Source organism: Rhinichthys klamathensis, unplaced genomic scaffold, assembly GCF_029890125.1.
Source record: "Rhinichthys klamathensis goyatoka isolate OS25496 unplaced genomic scaffold, OSU_Roscu_1.1 h1tg000323l_1, whole genome shotgun sequence".
Lineage (NCBI taxonomy): Eukaryota > Metazoa > Chordata > Actinopteri > Cypriniformes > Leuciscidae > Rhinichthys > Rhinichthys klamathensis.
Window position 1 is genome coordinate 370,916 of NW_026606839.1, and position 21,333 is coordinate 392,248.

The following is a 21,333-nucleotide window of genomic DNA, read 5'->3' on the forward strand; positions in this document are numbered from 1 at the left end:
CATCGAATGCTTGGAAAGAAAATGTATTTATAGGAACATTTCAGCAGGTTCAAGATAATTCATGTTAACGCATGCGCTGAATGCTGTTACCGGAAACTTCTGAGTTCTAATAATAAGTAAAGTAGTTGTCAAAGTCTTCTGATCTCTGCTCGAAAATTCTAATACATTCACAGATCTTTAATCTGATCTGAATGTGTAAAGCAAAAGCAGTTTTCTTTCAGCTCAATGTGGAGAAAACTCTAGTTTTGTGACAGACAGAAACGCCATCTGAAAAGATAAAGGACAATAGCACACTATCAAGAGATAGCTGAATATGTTTCTCTGTCACATTAACTTGGACACATTTAAGCCCTCACTTTACAGAAAATATTTTTATTCACATATATTTTTTCAGAAGGAAGACTGGAAATTGATTATGTAAAGTTATAGACATGTGAAGTATAGATATTGCAAAAGAATAAGCCACAATAATGAGAATTTGTTTCTTACTTGTCCTTCTCAGTGCCGGTGTCTGTGGTCAAAACAAAAGTTTTTTTTTCTCTAACAGCAAAAACTTTATTGTAATAATTATGGATTGAGTTTTAACTTTTCAGTTTTTAAATACAGTATGAAATAGGTTTTACCTGGTTCTGCCTCGGTTACAGTGAGTTGAACAGGATTCAGTGCCTCTCCAGCAGAGCAGAAGTACCATCCAGAATCACTGAGTCTCAGTCCAGTCATCAACACAGTGAAGGAGCTTCTCCCATCATCACTGATCTGGACTGATGAATTCTGGGATGTGTCATTCCTCCCCACTGTGTAACAGCTCTGATCTTTAATTCTGCACCACTGTTTGTGTTTATTCTGATATCCAGAATTGTAGAAACACTGGACACTGACATTATCACCTTCATGTCCAGATACACTGCTGCTCTTCACAGACACACCAGGAGCTGAAATCAGAGTCATTTGAGATTATTAAATACATACAGTACTGTATGTGTGAAGTCAGATTTGACATTAGAATGTGATTAAAACCATAATAAAAATCTCATACCAGACTGAACCTGGATATAAAGTTGAAATCTAGCACTCAGCTGTCCATCAGTCTCCACTAAACAATAATAGAATCCAGTGTGTTTGTTCTGTAGGTTTTTCATAGTCAGAGTAAAGAGACTCTGATCAGGATGATCAATTACTGACAGATTCTCCTCTGTTGTGTTTGTGTATGTATTAGATTGATCAATATCTGAGTGCCAGTATTTCTTCTGCGGTGGGTTTTTCTCATCATAATGACATGGGATGGTGACAGATCCTCCAGTCTTAATAGTTACAATATGATTTGACCAACCGCTAAAGCATTCAACACCTAAACAACACACAAACCATTATAATATCCAGGATTTACAATAAATATCACTAAACAAACACAGCACAACATAAAATATTCACCTAAAGTGAGCCAAAACCAGATTGAAATGTAGAATATGTTTGCCTTCTCGTACGCGGCCATTGCGTTTGCTCTGCTTATGTGTCCTGTATGAGGTTTTCACTGAAGCACAGCAGCTCAACTGCTCATCTTCTGCTTTCTGCCCTCATATTATCATAGACGGAGGAGGAAATGCTCTCAAATGTCTTGGACCACGTGTATAAGGGGTGCACAGATTATTCCACATTGCAAAATAAGGTGGAAAGTATCCGTCTCAGGAAACTGCTCAAAGGGGAAGTGCAGACGGAGAGTGTGTAAAGCTGGCTTTCAATTATGGCCACTATTTAATTATTGCAGTCATTGATTTCAGATAACCCCGCCCCTAAATGACACTTAATCAAACTGAACTGTGGTTGGTCACTTGTGGTTGGTGTGTCAATCAGACCGTCTCTTCCTGTCTGCGTCGCTGGATCCTGGCTACTAGAATAGCCGACTTGCACAACTTTTTTTTTAATGCTTTATTTACAACAAATGCCATGTACAAGGGTAACTTCAATATTACATCAGAAGACTTTGACAACTTCTTCAACATTCTACTATTAGAACTCAGAAGTTTCCGGTAACAGCATTCAGCGCATGCGTTAACATGAATTATCTTGAACCTGCTGAAATGTTCCTATAAATACATTTTCTTTCCAAGCATTCGATAGTAAATAAATATATTTCCCCACTAACCTGCAGCAGTCCAGTGCTCGTCTTCTCATTAACAGTGTTTTTATCTCTACCGATATTATTTAATTCCTGTTGAGTTTACATTTTTAAATTAATTTTATTTGACTGATAAAAAGGACTGCTTGTGTGTGATGGTGTGCAGTACGTGCCATAAATTTAATGATGTTAAATATTTAATTAGCTAATCTCAATCTAATAATTCAGCATTTTGGGCATAAACATGTACATTACATATAACAATATTTAATTAAAATATATAAATGTTTGTACTGATGTTATTCATCAGGTCTCACACACTTTAGCATCGCAGTCACTAGTTTAGACGAGCATTGACACCATGTGGTGAAATAATCGCATGTTTAACATATGCTTTCAATTATACTTTCTAAGCTCAGTGCAAGTAGTCCATGAGGACTTCCTACCGCAAAACAAAAGTCTGCTAACTGCTAACAGTAGCAAATACAAATCTAATGAGTTTCACAAAACCTGTTATTTATCTAGACACACACAAAAAATGTCTTCTGGTCAATGTGGAGAAGAGTCTGATCTGTGACAGACAGAAACGCTCCATCATGTGCCATCTGAAAGAGATAATAGATAGAAAGATATGACAACATTAGGGCACATTTAAAAAAAAATTTAAACTCTGTTTACTGTTTATAAAGCACATTTTATTAAATATTTGATGCACTTATACTACCTGGTTTTAGAAAACTAAAGAAAACACCACGTGCAAAAATAGACAAAATGTTTAACAATGAATTCAACTCTTTTACACAGATAAACATTTTATTTTGATAGTCCACTTTAGACATTCTACTAACTATGAGTGCCTTCAGTACATGTCAACCTATGCTCATTTGAGTAGTACTATGTTTAGGGTTATGATTATAGGATTATGAGGAGTAGAATAAGTTGACATAGTTGCAAAGTTACTTATAGTCAGTATAATGTCTGTTAGGGAAAAACTAAGAGAAATCAAGAAAAGATTATAATTATTAATAATAATAATAGTATTATAGTACTATGCCAGTTTAATTGATATTAAAATGAATATTAAAAAATTGAAAAGTTAATGATCTTAATCACAAACGTCCGTCCCGTGCCACCATCACCCATTGCCTCCTGTCATGGTTGAGGACAAGGATCTTATTCAACGTGTGCATCCATCAAAGCTTTCTTGTCCTTGGAGGAACTCACAGAAGAGTCAACTGCTGATTCCACCCACTCTTCTGTCCGCCAGTATATCCTAAATGCCTGGCCAGCTCAAGCAGAGCCGGCCCGGGCCTTTTGGGGGCCCTAAGCAGAATTTGATTTGGGGGCCCCTCCCACTACACGGAGTCACCTGTGCTTGACGATTATTGACACAAATGTCACGCAATAATGATACATTATAAATTAATACAGTGAGGTTATGTATAAATACAAAATAAATACTTATTTTGTATTTATGTATTAAATATAAATATTAAATTTATATTAAATTTATATTATATTAAATTTGTATGAAATATTTTTTTTAACTTTTACTTTACTCTTTTACTAACTCTTGAGAAAACTGAGAAATCAAAAACATAATAAGAGCAAGGGTTCAACAATGACAATTATTGTTGGAAACTGTAAAAATATTATTATTTCTCAACTGTCTCAATACAGTGTAACTGTCCACAAAATCTTTTTTATTTTAATTATTATTATTGTAACAGACTTTGTTAGATTGTACATAGTCTCGCGTAGCCAGACCTTCAGACTGACGGCTGAAGGTCTGGAACTCATAGCAGCTTTCTTTGGCCAAGGCCCGCCCATAAGGCCGTTTGACCGACATGTCAAACAACCAATTACAGTTCGTTTCGTTCAGCGTCACGTGGAAATGTCCCCACAACAACAGACCGGCGTGCAACAAGTCAGTCAGCAAGACTCAGCATAGAAAATCAAAGGAGGAGAAGAAAACCGAACACAATACTGAATCGGCCTGCTGCGATGTCAGCGTCTGTTGTTTCATGTTTGCCCGCAAACGCGGCTGATATCCCCTTCACAGTTAGGTATTTCACTTGATCTTCCATAATAGATCATAGCTGTCAACATTGAACATTGAATATAAGGGAGATTTCCCGGAATCCATCCCCAAAATAAGGGAATTTTTTTACACGATTCTTACCCACCACAAACTTTAAAAATAAAGCACTAATCATTAAAAGTCTAAAGAGTTTATAACTACAAATGAGTGAGAGAGAGAAAGAGACAGTGTGTGTGTGTGTGTGTATTAGAGAAAGTGTGTCATTTTTTAAACATTTTTTATCAGAGAATGTTTAAATACTAATATCAGCTTACGAGGGAAACGGTACGTGGTGCTTCGGGGGCTGCTGGAGATGATTAGGGAGAGGTCTGTGCTCCTTTACCGATCAAAGCGCGCGCTGACACACGGAGTATAATTGTTTATACTTGACGCGTCCGCACGAGCGCGGCAAAGATTACGCGTTGGGTGCGCAAGACCGGCAAGACCCCATTTCGCTTGGCTGTGTGCACAGCTTTTTTTGTAACAGCGCGCGCGGCGCCGCATCCGAGGATGAACGACTTCAAGCCGAATCTGCCCGAGCATGTACGTCTCACACAATCAGAGCGTAAAAATACGGGATATTTTACGGGAAAATAATAAAACGGGAAGACAGCGGGAAAAGAGCTAAAATACGTGAGAAACCCGGAAAAAACGGGAGGGTTGACAGCTATGTGGAGGGGACACACAACTAGTAAAGTTGGATCTGCTGGGAATCCTTATAAATGCTGACAAAGGGTCGGCCAGGCTTGGAAAATAATACTCTTCCCAAATCCCGTCGGCAAACAGGCTAAAATATCTCTTTTTGTCTCCACTAAGTGCCTCAAACAAAACTCCTGGACATCTCTTAAAGAGTCTACGCCGTGAACCTCGCATACTTTTGAGAATCCTACGTTTAGCTGATCTTGATAAATGCTCATTGTCACTCATGTAAACACAACAGTTTTTCTTCCGCAATCACACGTCTGCGCTTTGTTTCCCGGCAGACCGAAAATAAACGCGACACTCGCACCCCCCGGAAATCCGATAAAATTCAACCAATCAGATGACGACTTCGACATTCCTGAAGTGTTTCCAGTTAAGTGTACCATATGCATCAGACGTTTAGCCAACGTTCCGTGGGCGTGACGTCTGAGGCTGAGACTAGATTGTACATGACAGAATCCAACAAAGTCTGTTACTATAACACCGGTTACGATGTACTGGCGCTCGTTGTATATGTGTATGCAATGTATTTTTCCCCTCGGGGCTTGCCGTAGATAGGAATGGGTCAATTGCTGCACAAAACATACCGTTAGTAATCATGCAAACATACTTTTATCTTGCTCTTTTTTTCTCCTCCTGTGTCATTTTCTTAGTTCTATTTTCGGCACCAGAGGGATACCTCCTTTTTTGTGACATGCCTTAACATTACCGCGAGTCCGCGACTATGCGCAGTTGCGCACGAATTGTCTATGCATGCGCGAGGTGTCTAGATTATGCGCATGACTTAAAGGGGTCATATAATGGTACATGCACTTTTACAAGTTGATTGTACTGAAATGTGTGTTGGCAGTGCCTGTACACAGCCATCATAAAATGATAAAAATCCATCCAGTGGTTTTGTTTTAATCTCCTTATATGTTTTCCCCTGCCTCAAATCGAGTCGTTCGACCGTGTGACGTCACAAGCTCGCACGCCCCTCCCACGATTGTTGAATGACAGCCACGTTTCAACACAGACCCGCCCTCGCTCGTGAGCCAGCTGTCAATCATAGTCCGCGCGGACCGGCGCGGTCATTGTTGATATGCTGGAGCACTGTCTATGAGCAGAATGGCGTCTAAGCGATTGTGGTGTTCTGTTCTTGGGTGTAATAACGAACACAGTCATTTTGATGTTCCTAAATCCGAACCGCCGAAGACGCAGTGGCTGAGTTTTGTTTTCGAAGGGAATATTCCCCACGAGCAACGTCAATGCTCTCATGTTTGCGCGAATCATTTCACACACCAGACTGCTTGTAAACGAGGAGGTATAAAGCTGGTTTTGCTAAGAAGCTGCAGCTGCTCCTCTCATGTTTTCTATGTATGACGTTCTCAATATAATGCATAATCCCACGTTTATACTGAACAACGTGTTATGGTTATTATTGTGTTATTGTGTTACAAACGGTGTACGCACAGCACAGAGAGGCGGGGTGAGCAAAGCTCATGATCATTTAAAGTCATATGCACTGAAACGGCGTGCTGAAAACAGAGCTGTTTTTGACCAGGTAAAATAAGTGTTTTCTTACAATACTAATGAGAATTTTTAATTAAAGTATATTACAAACTTTTAATTTAGACCCTAAAGAATCATATTAGCTTGTACAAAAATGGCATTATATGACCCCTTTAAACGCTGGCAGACACAGCAGCAGTTGTAGGGAGGTAGGCTATATATTGATCATGAAATCAGATTTTTTTTCTTTAATTATTCATTCATTCATATTAATTCATTCATTTATGTCACTTGTTTAAGTTATCTAAAAAATAGATTTTTCGACTCGATTGGGGGGCCCCAAGCAGCTGCTTAGTTCGCTTATGCCTCGGGCCGGCCCTGAGCTCAAGTCACAACAGATATCCAGCCGTATGACCGAGCAAAACATGATTTTTCATGCTGAAATGACACATGCTAGTCCCGTAGACACTGTCATTATCCCTGCTAAGCTCAGAGGACATGGCGCATGAGGGCCATTACGGCATAGTCAAACTGAAGCAGCGCTGTAGGGATCTTGTATGGTGGCCAGGGTTGGACAAAGACATTGAGCAGCTTGTTCCCGCCTCCACTGGAGTCTTTGCCTTGGCCAACTCAACCTTGGGGCCAAATAAAACTGGATTTCTTCATTGAACTCTATAATGTGCCCCATCATTTCTACACTCAAAGTGGCCAGAGATTGTGTAACCCCTCCAGTTCGAACGCCCGTTCTAAGCGGGAATCGAACCCGGGCCTGTTGCACGGGAGACTATTGGCCGACGCTGGTCATGTGAGCGATGCGTGTGATGCTGGCCAATAGTGAGCCTAAAGACGTTCCAAGAACCTCAACGTTTTTTCTCAACATCATGAGAATGCATATCAAATAATGTTAAAAGACCATTCTATAAAAGTTATTTAAAGACATTTACAAAATGTAAGTGAAAGTTGTGGGAACATCTCTGTTAGTTGTGCAGGTAGACAGAAACAGACATTTTGCAGTTACACTGGTTCTGCTAAATGTCTCTCAAGATTAACATACAAAATTCATACGGTGTTCATTTGAAGTCCTGCAGCGAACCCAACCGTATCCCCTGTGTCTTTAACGGAAGTGCGCAGCTTGTAAATTGAATGTGTTTAAGCTTATGGGTGTCATCCAAGTCTAGTCATTTGAGCTGTACAAAAATAGCCAATGCTGCTTAAAATTGCAAACTGTTATCATATTATTTCATTATTGTAATCAGAAATGCACTGATTTATAGCGCAAAGAGTTTTACTGTTTACTGCACTTTGTCATTCTTATAGTTATTTAGCAGCTAATGAATCAGAAGTCTTGCACATTCAGAAAACAGATTATTCCGCAATGCAAAATAAGGTGGACAGCTTCAGGCTATGACAACTGCACACAAAAGGGCAAGACAGGCAGAACTTGTGTAAAGCTGGGACTAAAGCCACATTTTTATTTTTTTTATTTTTTATTAGTCCACCTGTAGTCCACCTGAAGTCCACACCAGTGCACTAGATTAACTATATATTCACAAGGTTACTGTCACAGAGTTTAGTTGGAGTCAGTAAACTAGAAAAACTCTACATTCCACTTGGGTTTGTAAAATAACCAGTGCTTAATTATTTTCTATAAGTTAGTCTGTCATGCCATTATTTAATTATTGCAGTAACTGGTTTATGATAACCACGGGCCTAAATGACACTTAAAAACAAAATGAACTGTGGTTGGTCACTTTATATGTCAATCAGACCATCACTTCCTGCTGGCCAAAATAAACTGCAATAGGGCTTGGGCGCCGCGTTGCATTCTGGGACGTGGCGGCCATGTTGACAGCTTCGCGAATGTAAACATGCAGCAAGTCGAACGAGGAAAAGCAGCAGAGTTGGGAGAAAGAAAAGAAAAAAAGATGTTAAAATCCCTAAAAGGAGGTGGAATTTACCGGGATAGGGAAGCCAGGGACCGGTATGTGGACAAAATCGGCACTTTTAAAGGTTTGGATCCATATGAAATTTCCAACAAACAGTGGGAGCACAGTAACTTAATCCGGACAAAGGTAAGCTGCGCTCCACCTAGCTGCTAGTTTAGTAAATAGTTAGTGCTAACAACCATTCACACATGTAACATACTTTTAACTATGTGTTTCAAAAGTGTAGTTAGTAGCTGTTTTAAGCAAAACTTAAGTTAGTAAGCAAAACGATGCTTAGGGCAAGGGGGTAGCAACAGGACAACAGTACAGAGACTGACAGGTCCGATGGAAGGGCTAACGTTAATGTTATTAGAGTATTAAAATACGGGATATTTTACAGGAAAATACTAAAACGGGAAGACAGCGGGAAAAGAGCTCAAATACATGAGAAACCCGGAAAAAACGGGAGGGTTGACAGCTAACGTTACTAACTACAGTTTTGAAACACATAGTACATGTGTCAATGGTTGTTAGCAGTAACGATTACTAAACTAGCAGCTAGGTGGAGCGCATCTTAAAGATACCTTTGTCCGGATCACTGTGTTCCCACTGTTTGCCGACTCTTTGTTGGAAATTTCATATGGATCCAAACCGTTAAAAGTGCCGATTTTGTCCACATACCGGTCCCTGGCTTCCCTATTTAACGTATCCCGGTAAATTCCACCTCCTTTTAGGGATTTTAACATCTTTTTTTCTTTTCTTTCTCCCAACTCTGCTGCTTCTCCTCGTTCGACTTGCTGCATGTTTACATTCGCGAAGCTGTCAACATGGCCGCCACGCCAAGTAATGACGTCACGACGCCCAAGCCTGAGGACTTCCTACTGCAGAACAAAAGTCTTCTAACTGCTAACCTTAACCTTAACAGTCAGTAACAAATACAATTCTAATGAGTTTCACAAAACCTGTTATTTATCTACACACAAAAGTCCTTCTGGTCAATGTAGAGAACAGCCTGTGATCTATAATTCTACCAGAAAGACTCGGGAGATATAACGATGTAACAAAGCATTCATTTATTGACAGCCCAGCAAGCAATTATTTACAAAGTTCTTTGGCGTTCATAATCCGAGGGTAGCGGATCTGCATTTCCTGCCTGAAGACGAAGGCAGGGACGCAGCCGACCCCTCCGGGAGGTATGGACAGGACCGTCCTGGTGGTGATGGGGGAGGGTGGAGGTAATTGTCGCGTCAGCATCTGCGAACTCAAACATGTGTAAGTACTGATCTTTTATACAGCGAGTATATGGACATGATTGGATAGATGTGAAGGTAATAAGGGACGTAGTAATTAAGTCTTCCTGGCAGAACTTAAAGCTTTCCTTTCTGTGACAGACAGAAACGCTCCATCACGTGCCTTCTGAAAGAGAGAATATAGAAAGATATGACAGCAGCACAAAGATGAACATATAAGGGCTAAACAAGACGCATCATGTAGATTTAATCACATTTATTTTAATTTTACATTGCTCATATTGTATTTCAATAATTGAATAATGAAACCATCTTAATACTAACGTGCTCCTCTCTGTGTCTGTGCTTACAGTTTCTGTCAGAAAAAAGTGGGAATAAAGCAAATTTTTATTTATTATCTGATCACTTATATTACCTGGTTTCGGAAAAGGAAAGAAAAGTCAACAACACTTGCTAAAAATAGACAAAATGTTTAGAAATACAAAGAATTCAACTGTTATGTAAATAAATTGGTTACACTTATTTCGATAGTCCACTTTAGACATTCTACTAACTATGAGTAACTTTGCAACTTGTCAACTAACTCTCAGAGTATTAGTAGACTGTATGGTTAGGGTTATGATTAGGGTTAGGGTGAGTAGAATAAGTTGACATGAAGTTGCAAAGTTATTTATAGTCAGTAGAACGTCTGTTGGGGGAAAAATAAAGTGTTAGCAGATCTTAAGCAGAGAGAGAGAGTCTACTAATACTCTAATAATGATTGCTAGTTGACATGTAGTTGCAATGTAAGAATGTCTAAAGTGGAGAATCAAAAGTGTTACATACATTTCTAATCAATCAGGCCATGACAGAAAATATTAATCCTGATTAATATTTTACTTAGCTAACTGGTTGCTCTCAAATATTTATGTGATCACGCCGTCAAAGAATAAAATAATACAATTATTTATTATGAATTTATCATAACCACAAATAAGAGTCTGTATTACCTGGTATTAGTTCAGTGAGAACAGGAACATGTGGATCTTCAAGAGAGAAGTCTGAATGCAGAAAAAGATGCAAATGTATTTTAGCATTTTTTCCTTAATTGTCCTGCAGGGATACCTATATAGATTTGATTAGTGAATGAGTTTTACCAGTGACCGTGAGTTGAACAGAAACCTGTTGATCTCCAGCAGAGCAGAAGTACCATCCAGAATCACTGAGTCTCAGTCCAGTCATCAACACAGTGAAGGAGCTTCTCCCGTCATCACTGATCTGGACTGATGAATTCTGGGATGTGTCATTCCTCCCCACTGTGTAACAGCTCTGGTCTTTAATTCTGCACCACTGTTTGAGTTTATTCTGATATCCAGAAGTGTAGAAACACTGGACACTGACATTATCACCTTCATGTCCAGATACACTGCTGTTCTTCACAGACACATCAGGAGCTGAACACACAGACACAAGTCATTGAGATTTATTAGGAATCAGGATCAGAATTATTCATCTGAATGTGAAACTCATCTCAAACCTGATTGAACTGTGAGATGAAGCTGCTCTGTTTCATCTTTTTGAAATATTCCTCCAATCTCCTCAACACACCAGTAAGATCCAGTGTCTTCACGCTGCAGGTTTCTCATAGTCACAGTAAAGAAACTCTGATCTGGATGATCCATTACTGACACTTTTCCTTTGGTTTCATTAGCATATGCCAGAATAGAGCAGTAATTAAATGCCGATTTTGCATGAAAGCACCAGTATTTCTTGTGTTCTGTGTGTTTCCTGTCATAATAACATGGAATAACGACAGATCCTCCAGTCTGAACCGTTAACTCTCTGCTTGCTGATCCTGTTGTGCATTCAGGACCTGAGCGAAGAAAAGATCAACTTTAGTTTGACTTGTCAATGTTAATGACATAAAATATTTATATTTACATGCACCACACCATTTTTTTTAAGGATCAGTAAAAATGCAATATATAGGCAACACCAAACATGCGCTTGGGCTTTTTTAAAATCAAGATCAAGTCAAAATCAATATGAATGTATAAGGTAAAATGCAGTATTTAGTCACCATTTCTTTCAAAGGCACTTTTTATCTTCACTAGGTTAATCTTAAATAGTCCAGTGGCATGACAAAGTAATTTCTCTATTATTAAAAGTCTGTAATTATAAAATAAATATTGTAAAATGCTGTTTGAAAAAGTTTTAGATGGAGTACAGCATGTCATGCAGCAGAACTAACCGTATGAATGAATAAACACTTGCCTGTTATAAACCAAAGGAAAAACACAATGAACTTCTTCAAACTGACATTCCTTCTGGCAAAAAGTTGCAATGTTTCTTCTCTCTGCATCATCTTTGCGTACGTCTTTTCCTTGTTTGTATACTACAGAAAGCTTATCACATAGGGTGTGCCTATGATTCCATGCTCTAGCTGTATTAGACTCTCACTTCCTGCATCCGTGCTCTTTAGTTGCTTGTCATAAAACTTGATTTACAATAAAATGTCATAATGCTTGATTGCAAATGTTACAAAAATCACAAATGCATCACTTGGACGAGAAGCCTAAAATTATTCTGAAAAATAATTATTTACTTTACGTGCAATGCGGTCAATATAAAAGCGTTTCCATCTGGTATTACTGGGTAGTATAGCGATGTTTCCCAGACTGTAGTTCTCATTTTACAATTATAGAACTACTGCATTGGGTCACTGCAGAAATGGGTTGTTTGTGGTTAACACTTGTAAGCAAAAGAATAGACAGCAGGTGACAAAACAACCTCAAATAAACATTTCAATACAGCTTGAAACTAAATGTGAATGAAGCACTTTTTCTGTACAGAAGTTAATAATGGAAAAATGCTGATAAAAAACATGACCATACAAAAATAACAAGATTGAGACACTCAGTAGGCTTCTAAAATCATTCACACATTTCGTTCACTGTGTTTAATAAACAGCTCTTAGTAAGAAAACATCCATAGTTGTCCATGGGAACACAGTTCCCAGTATGCATACGGTTAGAAGATGGCTTTTTTTTTTTATCAAATTTTTATTGAGTAGAGAATGTTATGTACAAAACCAAAAGTAAAATAAACATCATTCTGAACACATTCTCTTTTCTTTTTTCCCTCCCAAATTCCCAAGGCGACCGTATCAACCCCACCCCCATCTCCCAAGGTTACATTCAGAGGATACATAGTCTAAGAGCAGTATAGATCAAAAACCAAATACAATAAATAAAAAGAAGAACATGAGATATATATTTTAAAGACGCTCCTTCATTTTTTAAATGACACCTGACCATGATGAAATAGTCCTCTGAGAAGCTCCATGCAATCTTGCCACTGAGAGCTCCATGTTCGCAATGTCCAAGAAAGAATGCATCCGGTGACTCCACGCTAGAGAATGTGGGGGTTTCCAGCGCAAGGCAAGCATTTTCTTAGCGGCAGTAAGTCCACAAAAAAGTGACTTTTTCTGAGTTAAAGAGAGAGTATAAGAGGAGTCCTCATTTAGAAGCAAGAGTTTCGGACAGCATGATATATCCAACTCCAAAATGTCCTTCAACGTAATGGAGACCTGTCTCCAAAATTCATTAACTTCAGGGCAATCCCAAAACATATGCATATATGTCCCTATGCACCCACTAGAGCACAAGTCACATTTAGGGGAGGTGGAAAGCTTCATTGAATGACGCTTCCTGGGAGTGAGATACATCCTCTGAATCATCTTGAAATGAATCAATTGATGATTAGGATTCTTAGAAATATGTTTGAGGTTAGCCCATATTGAGTCCCAACATATTTCAATATTGTCCTCTGAATCAGTCCCATAAATATCTCTGTGCCAAATGTCTACCACCGGTAACCTTTTATAAGAAGCTTCCAAAAACAACAGGTACAGTGAAGAAACCATCCCCCTTGTGTTTCCAAATGAAGCGGTTAGAAGATGGCTGTGTCTCATGTGACCTTGTTATTTGTAAACGCTGTGACTATACAAATCACAACATGTAAATAGGAAAGTGTTATTTTGTCACTTATTGGGAGCAGTATGCTAGCTGGAGCCGATTACCTCGTCTTTGTGCTAAGCTAGGCTAGCGGTCCCTTATAGCACACGTACATCACAGAGAAGTCTATTTGATGTGTGTGTTTACATCTGGAAGACGTATTTTTTAGAGTGTTTGCTCATCTGCAATACGTCCGTTTCCTGTCAGATGTCAAATAGACGTTTAGAAGATGTCTTTAAGATGTAATGATTTAGAATGAATGTTAAACTGACATCTTACAGATGTCTATCAGATGTTAGTAAACAGCAGATGCTTTCCAGATGAAGGGATCTTTAACAGACATCTTGCAGACGTACGTGTGCTATCTGGGGTGGGGGCGTCAGACAGAGTTACAGCACACACGGAGATGGACTTATCTAACTCTGGGGGATACGGTGAATAAGCTAAAGTCCCAAAAAGTCGGCGTGTTCCTTTAACGGACACGCGCACACGGCAACCATTGTAAGTCCACAAGACCGTAAGTGCATATGTGTGCCATTTGGGACAGGGCCTAAGTTAATAACTAATGATCGTCTTTGTTCATAATGCATACACTCACTGGCCACTTTATTAGGTACCCCATGCTAGTAACGGGTTGGACCCCCTTTTGCCTTCAGAACTGCCTCAATTCTTCGTGGCATAGATTCAACAAGGTGCTGGAAGCATTCCTCAGGGAGTTTGGTCCATATTGACATGATGGCATCACACAGTTGCCGCAGATTTGTCGGCTGCACATCCATGATGCGAATCTCCCGTTCCACCACATCCCAAAGATGCTCTATTGGGTTGAGATCTGGTGACTGTGGAGGCCATTTTAGTACAGTGAACTCATTGTCATGTTCAAGAAACCAATTTGAAATGATTAGAGCTTTGTGACATGGTGGAAGTAGCCATCAGAGGATGGGTACATGGTGGCCATAAAGGGATGGACATGGTCAGAAACAATGCTCAGGTAGGCCGTGGCATTTAAACGATGCCCAATTGGCACTAAGGGGCCTACAGTGTGCCAGGAAAACATCCCCCACACCATTACACCACCACCACCAGCCTGCACAGTGGTAACAAGGCATGATGGTTCCATGTTCTCATTCTGTTTACGCCAAATTCTGACTCTAACATCTGAATGTCTCAACAGAAATCGAGACTCATCAGACCAGGCAACATTTTTCCAGTCTTCAACTGTTCAATTTTGGTGAGCTCTTGCAAATTGTAGCCTCTTTTTCCTATTTGTAGTGGAGATGAGTGGTACCCGGTGGACTTCTGCTGTTGTAGCCCATCCGCCTCAAGGTTGTGCGTGTTGTGGCTTCACAAATGCTTTGCTGCATACCTCGGTTGTAACGAGTGGTTATTTCAGTCACTGTTGCCCTTCTATCAGCTCGAACCAGTCTGGCCATTCTCCTCTGACCTCTGGCATCAACAAGGCATTTCCGCCCACAGAACTGCCGCTCACTGGATGTTTTTTTCTTTTTCGGACCATTCTCTGTAAACCCTAGAGATGGTTGTGCGTGAAAATCCCAGTAGATTAGCAGTTTCTGAAATACTCAGACCAGCCCTTCTGGCACCAACAATCATGCCACGTTCAAAGTCACTCAAATCACCTTTCTTCCCCATACTGATGCTCGGTTTGAACTGCAGGAGATTGTCTTGACCATGTCTACATGCCTAAATGCACTGAGTTGCCGCCATGTGATTGGCTGCTTAGAAATTAAGTGTTAACGAGCAGTTGGACAGGTGTACCTAATAAAGTGGCCGGTGAGTGTATATTTGAACGTAAAATAAGACGATTAAAGGCAAGACGGAGGCTCACTGACATACTTTAAAATATATTTCAGCATTTTGTTAATCGACGGCCTACTAACGTTACCCCTGAATAACTTTACCCCAATCCGATCGCGGCTCTCCCGGTTGATTAGATTGATGGATAAGCTGTTTGATTTGTAATTATTAGATTATTTTCACATTTCACTTACTCTGCTGTGCATGAACATAGCTAGCTGTTCCTCAATTTGTGTGTTTCCCATGTGAATGGTCTGCTAAGGAGGCGCTAGTGCTGCTAGCTAGGTGCTAGGCTGCTAGTGCTTGCGCTGGGACCACGTTATAGGCTTTAGCTTCAATTTTGATGAAATTATTCTCTAATCGGTTGCATATTATGTCGTGGATATATCCCTCAAAAGCATACTGCGGTCCCTTTTGTCTAGATCTCTCAGATATTTCACCTGTTCGGCAAAAATGACTAATTATCTCCTTGGGAATGTCTGACACCGGTGCATTCACACTGTAATAGACGTGGCAGCCACGAAAGCTTGACAGGCGTAGCAACAGTAACTAAGGAGGGCGGGGCTTAGCGAAGGGTCAATCACTAGATGACAATCCGTGGCGTTCCACTCAAAGCTGTTCTCGTGGACTCGGATTTATGTGTTTCTATGGCAACACTATCAACGCCAAAAATGTATCTGCAGCAGTCAGGTGGTACAGCAGACACATGGTACAAGTAAGAGCTTTCAGAAAATTCTGAGTATACAAGTTGGAATCTCGTAATTACGATATTTCCAACATGCCATGAATCCACTTTTATTTACAGACAGATAAACATGAACAGTACACAACATGAAAAATGCATTGAAATGAAAGATTATGCTCTATTTAACTGTTAAATGTGAAGAAATGTCAAACATAACCCTAGTTTCTCGATTCTGTGGGTCTTTCATTGAGTTGTTAAAAAAAACTTGAGTCATAAGTGTCCATCAGTTCACTTTAAATTCTCCATCATCAGAATGTCCATGAGTTGTTTCCCATAAGGCTCCTGTTAGAGCATTTGGACCTGCTGAGCTGGTGTGTTTAGGAAAATCACTGATGTGTTCTTGTAGTCTCCTTCTGTCCATGGACACATCTGCAAACAAGTAGAATACTATCAAATAACACATCCGGAAGAACTTGTCATCACCATTTGCATCATTAAACCTACACTGGTCACCATAGATATCCATAATAAAGGCTAGATGTGTCATCCGCGCTGCTGGCCAATGGAGGTCGACGTCTGCACCTGGCGGCCATCTTGTCACAGGCAGCTCGCTCACTCGTAACATTGTTTTAAGGGTGCATGTACTTTTTAAATAACCATAACTTGCTCAATTTTCTACCGATTATCAAACGGTTTGGTTTGTTATAAACGTCAGAGATGCAGTTATGACACTGCACACTTATGAATAATAAGTGTATCAATAAATAATCATCCAGAAGTATAGCCACGTTAATAACGTTTGTAATAAACCAAACCGTTTGTAAATCCGTCAAGATTTCAACGAGATAAGAGTATTTGTGTTCGTGCTGATCACTCATCTTACATCAGGTACCACAGAGCCCGCCAGAAAGCTTGCCTGTGACAAGATGGCCGCCGGTGATGACGATAGAGACTCCGCCGTAAGACATCTAGCCTTTATTATGGAGATCTATGCTGGTCACCACAAAATCTTTATAAAAAGCTTTATAACCTCCATTACACCAGTGCAGCTGTGATTAGTAAGCAGTCAAGTGTTCTGATTGGTGCAGGAGGAGTGGGCGGAGACTAAAGTAATCAATAAGAGAGAGATCAAGGCTGTGGCAGTTTTGAATGAAAGATAAGGATCCAGATTTGCTTCCAAGACACTATAATGTCATATTTAATGGTCTGTCTGGAACCAATTGAAACCTTCTTTATTTATAAACAAGCAAATATTTAATAACTACAATACTTATTTCAAGCTAAATAATTAAGGGAAAAGCATGCTCCATCAGATGCCAATTTTATTCTCCACAAATCACCAAACTGACACATTTTTGGGATAACATATTGGCCTATGGAAGATTGTTTCCACCATGGAATAAAAAGTAAAAAAAAGATCATTGCGACTTTTTATCTCACAACTCTCAGAAATATAAATAAATCAGAATTGCGAGTTCGCATGCGAGAAAAGTCGGAATTGTCAGTTTATACCTTTTGAATTATTTTATTCTCAGAATTGTGAGATATAAACTCGAAATTGTGAGGAAAAAAGTAGCAATAACCCTTTTTTGATTGCTTGTTTATATCTCACAATTCTGAGGGAAAAAAGTAAACATTTTTAATTTCTTATTCCGTTTTCATAATAACGTGCACAAATGTATCATCCTCAAAGAGAGGTTACACACATGAAGAAAGTAAATTGGGTAATTTGTCTGTTAGATAACAGAGATAAATTGCACTGACTGTGAGATTCTCGTTCGTTTGTCCGATTATCGTTGTCCTTTGATGCTTCTGCTTTTTCTCTGCAAAATGAAACCAAAAAATAGTTGTGAAGCATTATTCACAGAAAAATGAGAACACAACCTCAAACTAAATGAGGTTAATTGATGGAAAACAGGTAGTCTACAAATCCAGAGACATTGTTTAAGCTTAGAAATCAGAATGGACTAAAGTTCCAGATGAGTTTGTAAGTAACCAATAACATTTTAAGCCACTAAAAACAAAAAAACGTACTATACTGTTTCCGCAACTTCCAAAGTGCCAGAGACACAGTCATGACCAGAAGTACTACCCCACACACCACGAGAGGAGACTCCCAAACAGGACGACTGAAAACAGACATGATGTGTTAGTCGAATACCAATGTTAGTGTTGGTCAAAATCGGGTTCACTTTATTTCGATGGTCCCTTTAACACATTCTGTTGACTATAAGTAACGTTGAGTAACTCTCATTAGTGTTAGTAAATTATTAGTAGACTGGTATAGGGTTAGAATAAGTAGTTGCAAACTTATCACAATAAACAATTATCACATCACAAAAAAGAGATAGCAGATATTAAGCAGACAGTCTACTAATACTCTAACGAGAGTTAGTTGACATGTAGTTGCATAGTTACTTGTAGCCAAAAGATTGTTCAAAAGGAACCATCAAAATAAGGTGTTACCCAAATATCAACTAATGGTAAAAGAATATTCATACATTATAAAAAATAAAGGTTCCAAAATGGGTTTTTCACAGCGATGCCATAGAAGAACCTTTCAGTAATCAGTTCTTAAAAGAAACGTTATTTTCATAGTGTGAAGAACATTTTAAAAATCTAAAGAAAATTCTTCCACTGTATAGAAGCATTAAGCATTTCTGTGGATTGGAGCATTTCCATAGATGTTAACGGTTCTTCATGGAACCATCAATGTCAATAGACAACAGTTATTTTTAAGAGTGTATGTGACACAGATCTCAGCATCGCTCATTGCTGAAAGCATTGCTGTGAAAACAGTCATGAGGAAATATACAGAGGTCACCTGTGAGGGTCATTTGTGCCCATTACAGACGGAGCCCGGACTGTTGTCTCCAGATACTGGACAGGAGACACTGTGGCCCCTGGCACAAGGACACAGAACAAATGGGACAAAATTCAGTAGAGTTTAACTTCAGATCAGTGATGTATGGAAGCCTGTTTCCACCACGTTAAACAAAAGGTAGCTAATTGTGACCTTTTATCTCACAATTCTGACTTTTCGTCTGTAACTGCTGGACCAATTAGACATTATTATTTGTTATATTTAACAATCTTTAAAACACCTTAACCAAGAACAAAATGAGGCATGAATGAGGCGACTAACAGCCATTTACCAAAAAGAATGTGAAAGAGTCAAATCTCACTCCATACCTCTATTAAAACACACACACACACTGCCTATAATGCCTATCTTCCACATTCATTCATTCATAGAACATCTTTGAAGGAGCATATTTCTCCAGAACATTGTGTGTATGATTATTACTGTCCTATATAGTGTATTTTGCACTGTTTTATGCATGCTTTATAATGGAACCACCAGTTAATGTAACCTGACCATGTTTGGTATCTACGAATTTTTATTTTGATGATCTAATTGATTGTGTATATTATATGTTAATACATGTGCAACGTATTAGTATTACAAGAACAGTTGTTTTTAATGGTCTCTGCATCAACACCCAATCCAGTTACATATGCAAATGACCATGCTTGAAGACAGAGTCGTAAACTTTCCCTCCGAATTTAAAGGGTTAGTTCACCCAAAAATGATAATTAAGTAATTAATTACTCACCCCGAAGTATAATTACTCATTTGTGTTCCGAAGATGAACGAAGGTTTTACAGGGTTGGTACAGCATGGGGGTGAGTAATTAATGACTTCATTTTCATTTTTGGGTGAACTAACCCTTTAAGTTACCATTGGCTCACTGACACCTATGTATGAGGAGAGAGCATCCTCAGAGGTTAAAGACCCCAATACAGATCCCCTTCTTTTTTACATCTTCCTTTTGCTGTTCGACTAAGACCAGCTATGTTTAAACAGTCAGACTAACATCGCAAGTTCATTCAAATGTCTTCATTCAACACGGAAGAAATTGATTGCAACTTCAACACCATTGACTCACGACATGAGTGACTGCATCCGTACGCTTTTCAACAGCTAAGGCAAAGCAGGTATCGTACAATTAACTAACTAAACAGAGGTTTATTATTAGAGGTGATCCTGGACCTGGCCTGTAGACCCATTCGCAATTGGCTGTTGGGGGAATTTCTAACTTGAACTGAGTTAGTGGGTCCCTACACATGAAAAATCACAGAGGTGCTCGTCCGCCATAGTGCCACGAATTACCTAATGGTCAAATCAAATATGGCCAAATAATCAAACATTTCTGAACGTTTATACACATGTAATACCTCTATTTTGACTAATTATGGTATGTGGAATTAATTTCTGCCATTGATACGACCATATTGGGTTATTTCAACCTTGAAAGGGCATTCTTAACATGGTGCTTTGAACTAAGAAACTGATGGTTCTGTTCAGACGGTTAAATAACTCGTTTCATGGCTTCATTCCCTGTTTCTGGTTCCGGTTCCATTCACTTTCCATTTTTATCCAATCTTTATGCATGATTGTGTGTATGTGTTTGTTTAACTTTAGATAGTTATGTGTTAGTGATTTAGTTAAACAAAACTGTGTACATTCACGCGAGTTATTCTGGTCCCTTGCTTGTAAATCAACATCAATTTAACAATGAGATCACAGCTACATGCTAAGGAAAGTGTTAGAATAGAATAACTTAGAATTGCAAAAAGTCAGAATTGTGAGATAAAAAAAATATCATTAGAATTGAAAAACTTTTTTCTGACTTTTTTCTTGCAATTGCAAGTTTATATCTCGCAATTTTGACTTTAATTCTCACAACTGCAACTTTATCCTCAAAATTGAGAGGTTGTCTTGCAATTCTGAATTTACATCTAAACTCGTAACTAAAGTCAGAATTGCGAAATAAAAAGTTGCAATTACCTTTTTTTATTTTCTATTCCCAAACGAACGTTCATAGTAATGCAATGCGGCAGCAACCATACAGCACTTAAAACATCTTAGCAACTGTATTCAACATCCTGACAGCAAGTTTTGCACTTTCAACAAAAAATGTAAGAATGTAGTGATGTTAGCAATAGGCTTTTACTGTCTATGTGTGCAACATACGTGTTGTGGCTTGTGGTGTAACTAACACATGAACAAGCCCGTTCTTCTGACCGGAACCACACCAGTACCAGCCCGAGTCTCTCATCTCCAGCTGTGTTAGTGTCACAGTGAACATGCTGTTCTTGTCATCGTGGATGAGCACGTTTCTACTGCTGAATGTTCCTTCAGAATCCGTCACCATGCAGGACTTCCAGTTCCCACTGCGACACCACTGCTTCTCACTGGACCTGCAGTGC

At 39.1% G+C, this 21,333-nt stretch overlaps 2 protein-coding genes across 2 annotated transcripts in view; both read right to left on the reverse strand.

Annotated features, from left to right (window-relative positions):
* Positions 1-21,333, reverse strand: part of pigr (polymeric immunoglobulin receptor) — a 37,708-nt gene that overhangs the window by 11,700 nt on the left and 4,675 nt on the right. Inside the window, 8 exon segments of the mRNA XM_056271709.1 lie at positions 10,701-10,997; positions 11,081-11,429; positions 16,352-16,462; positions 16,465-16,488; positions 17,824-17,882; positions 18,094-18,188; positions 18,884-18,962; positions 21,098-21,324. Coding sequence (XP_056127684.1) covers positions 10,701-10,997; positions 11,081-11,429; positions 16,352-16,462; positions 16,465-16,488; positions 17,824-17,882; positions 18,094-18,188; positions 18,884-18,962; positions 21,098-21,324 — 1,241 coding nt within the window.
* LOC130105557 (polymeric immunoglobulin receptor-like) lies at positions 185-1,680 on the reverse strand. Its single transcript, XM_056271611.1, has 5 exons — positions 1,432-1,680; positions 1,037-1,348; positions 624-932; positions 490-511; positions 185-267 (listed from the first exon to the last, which is right to left on the reverse strand). Exons 1-5 carry the CDS (start codon positions 1,490-1,492, stop codon positions 240-242), a joined length of 732 nt encoding a protein of 243 aa, XP_056127586.1. The 5' UTR covers positions 1,493-1,680; the 3' UTR covers positions 185-239.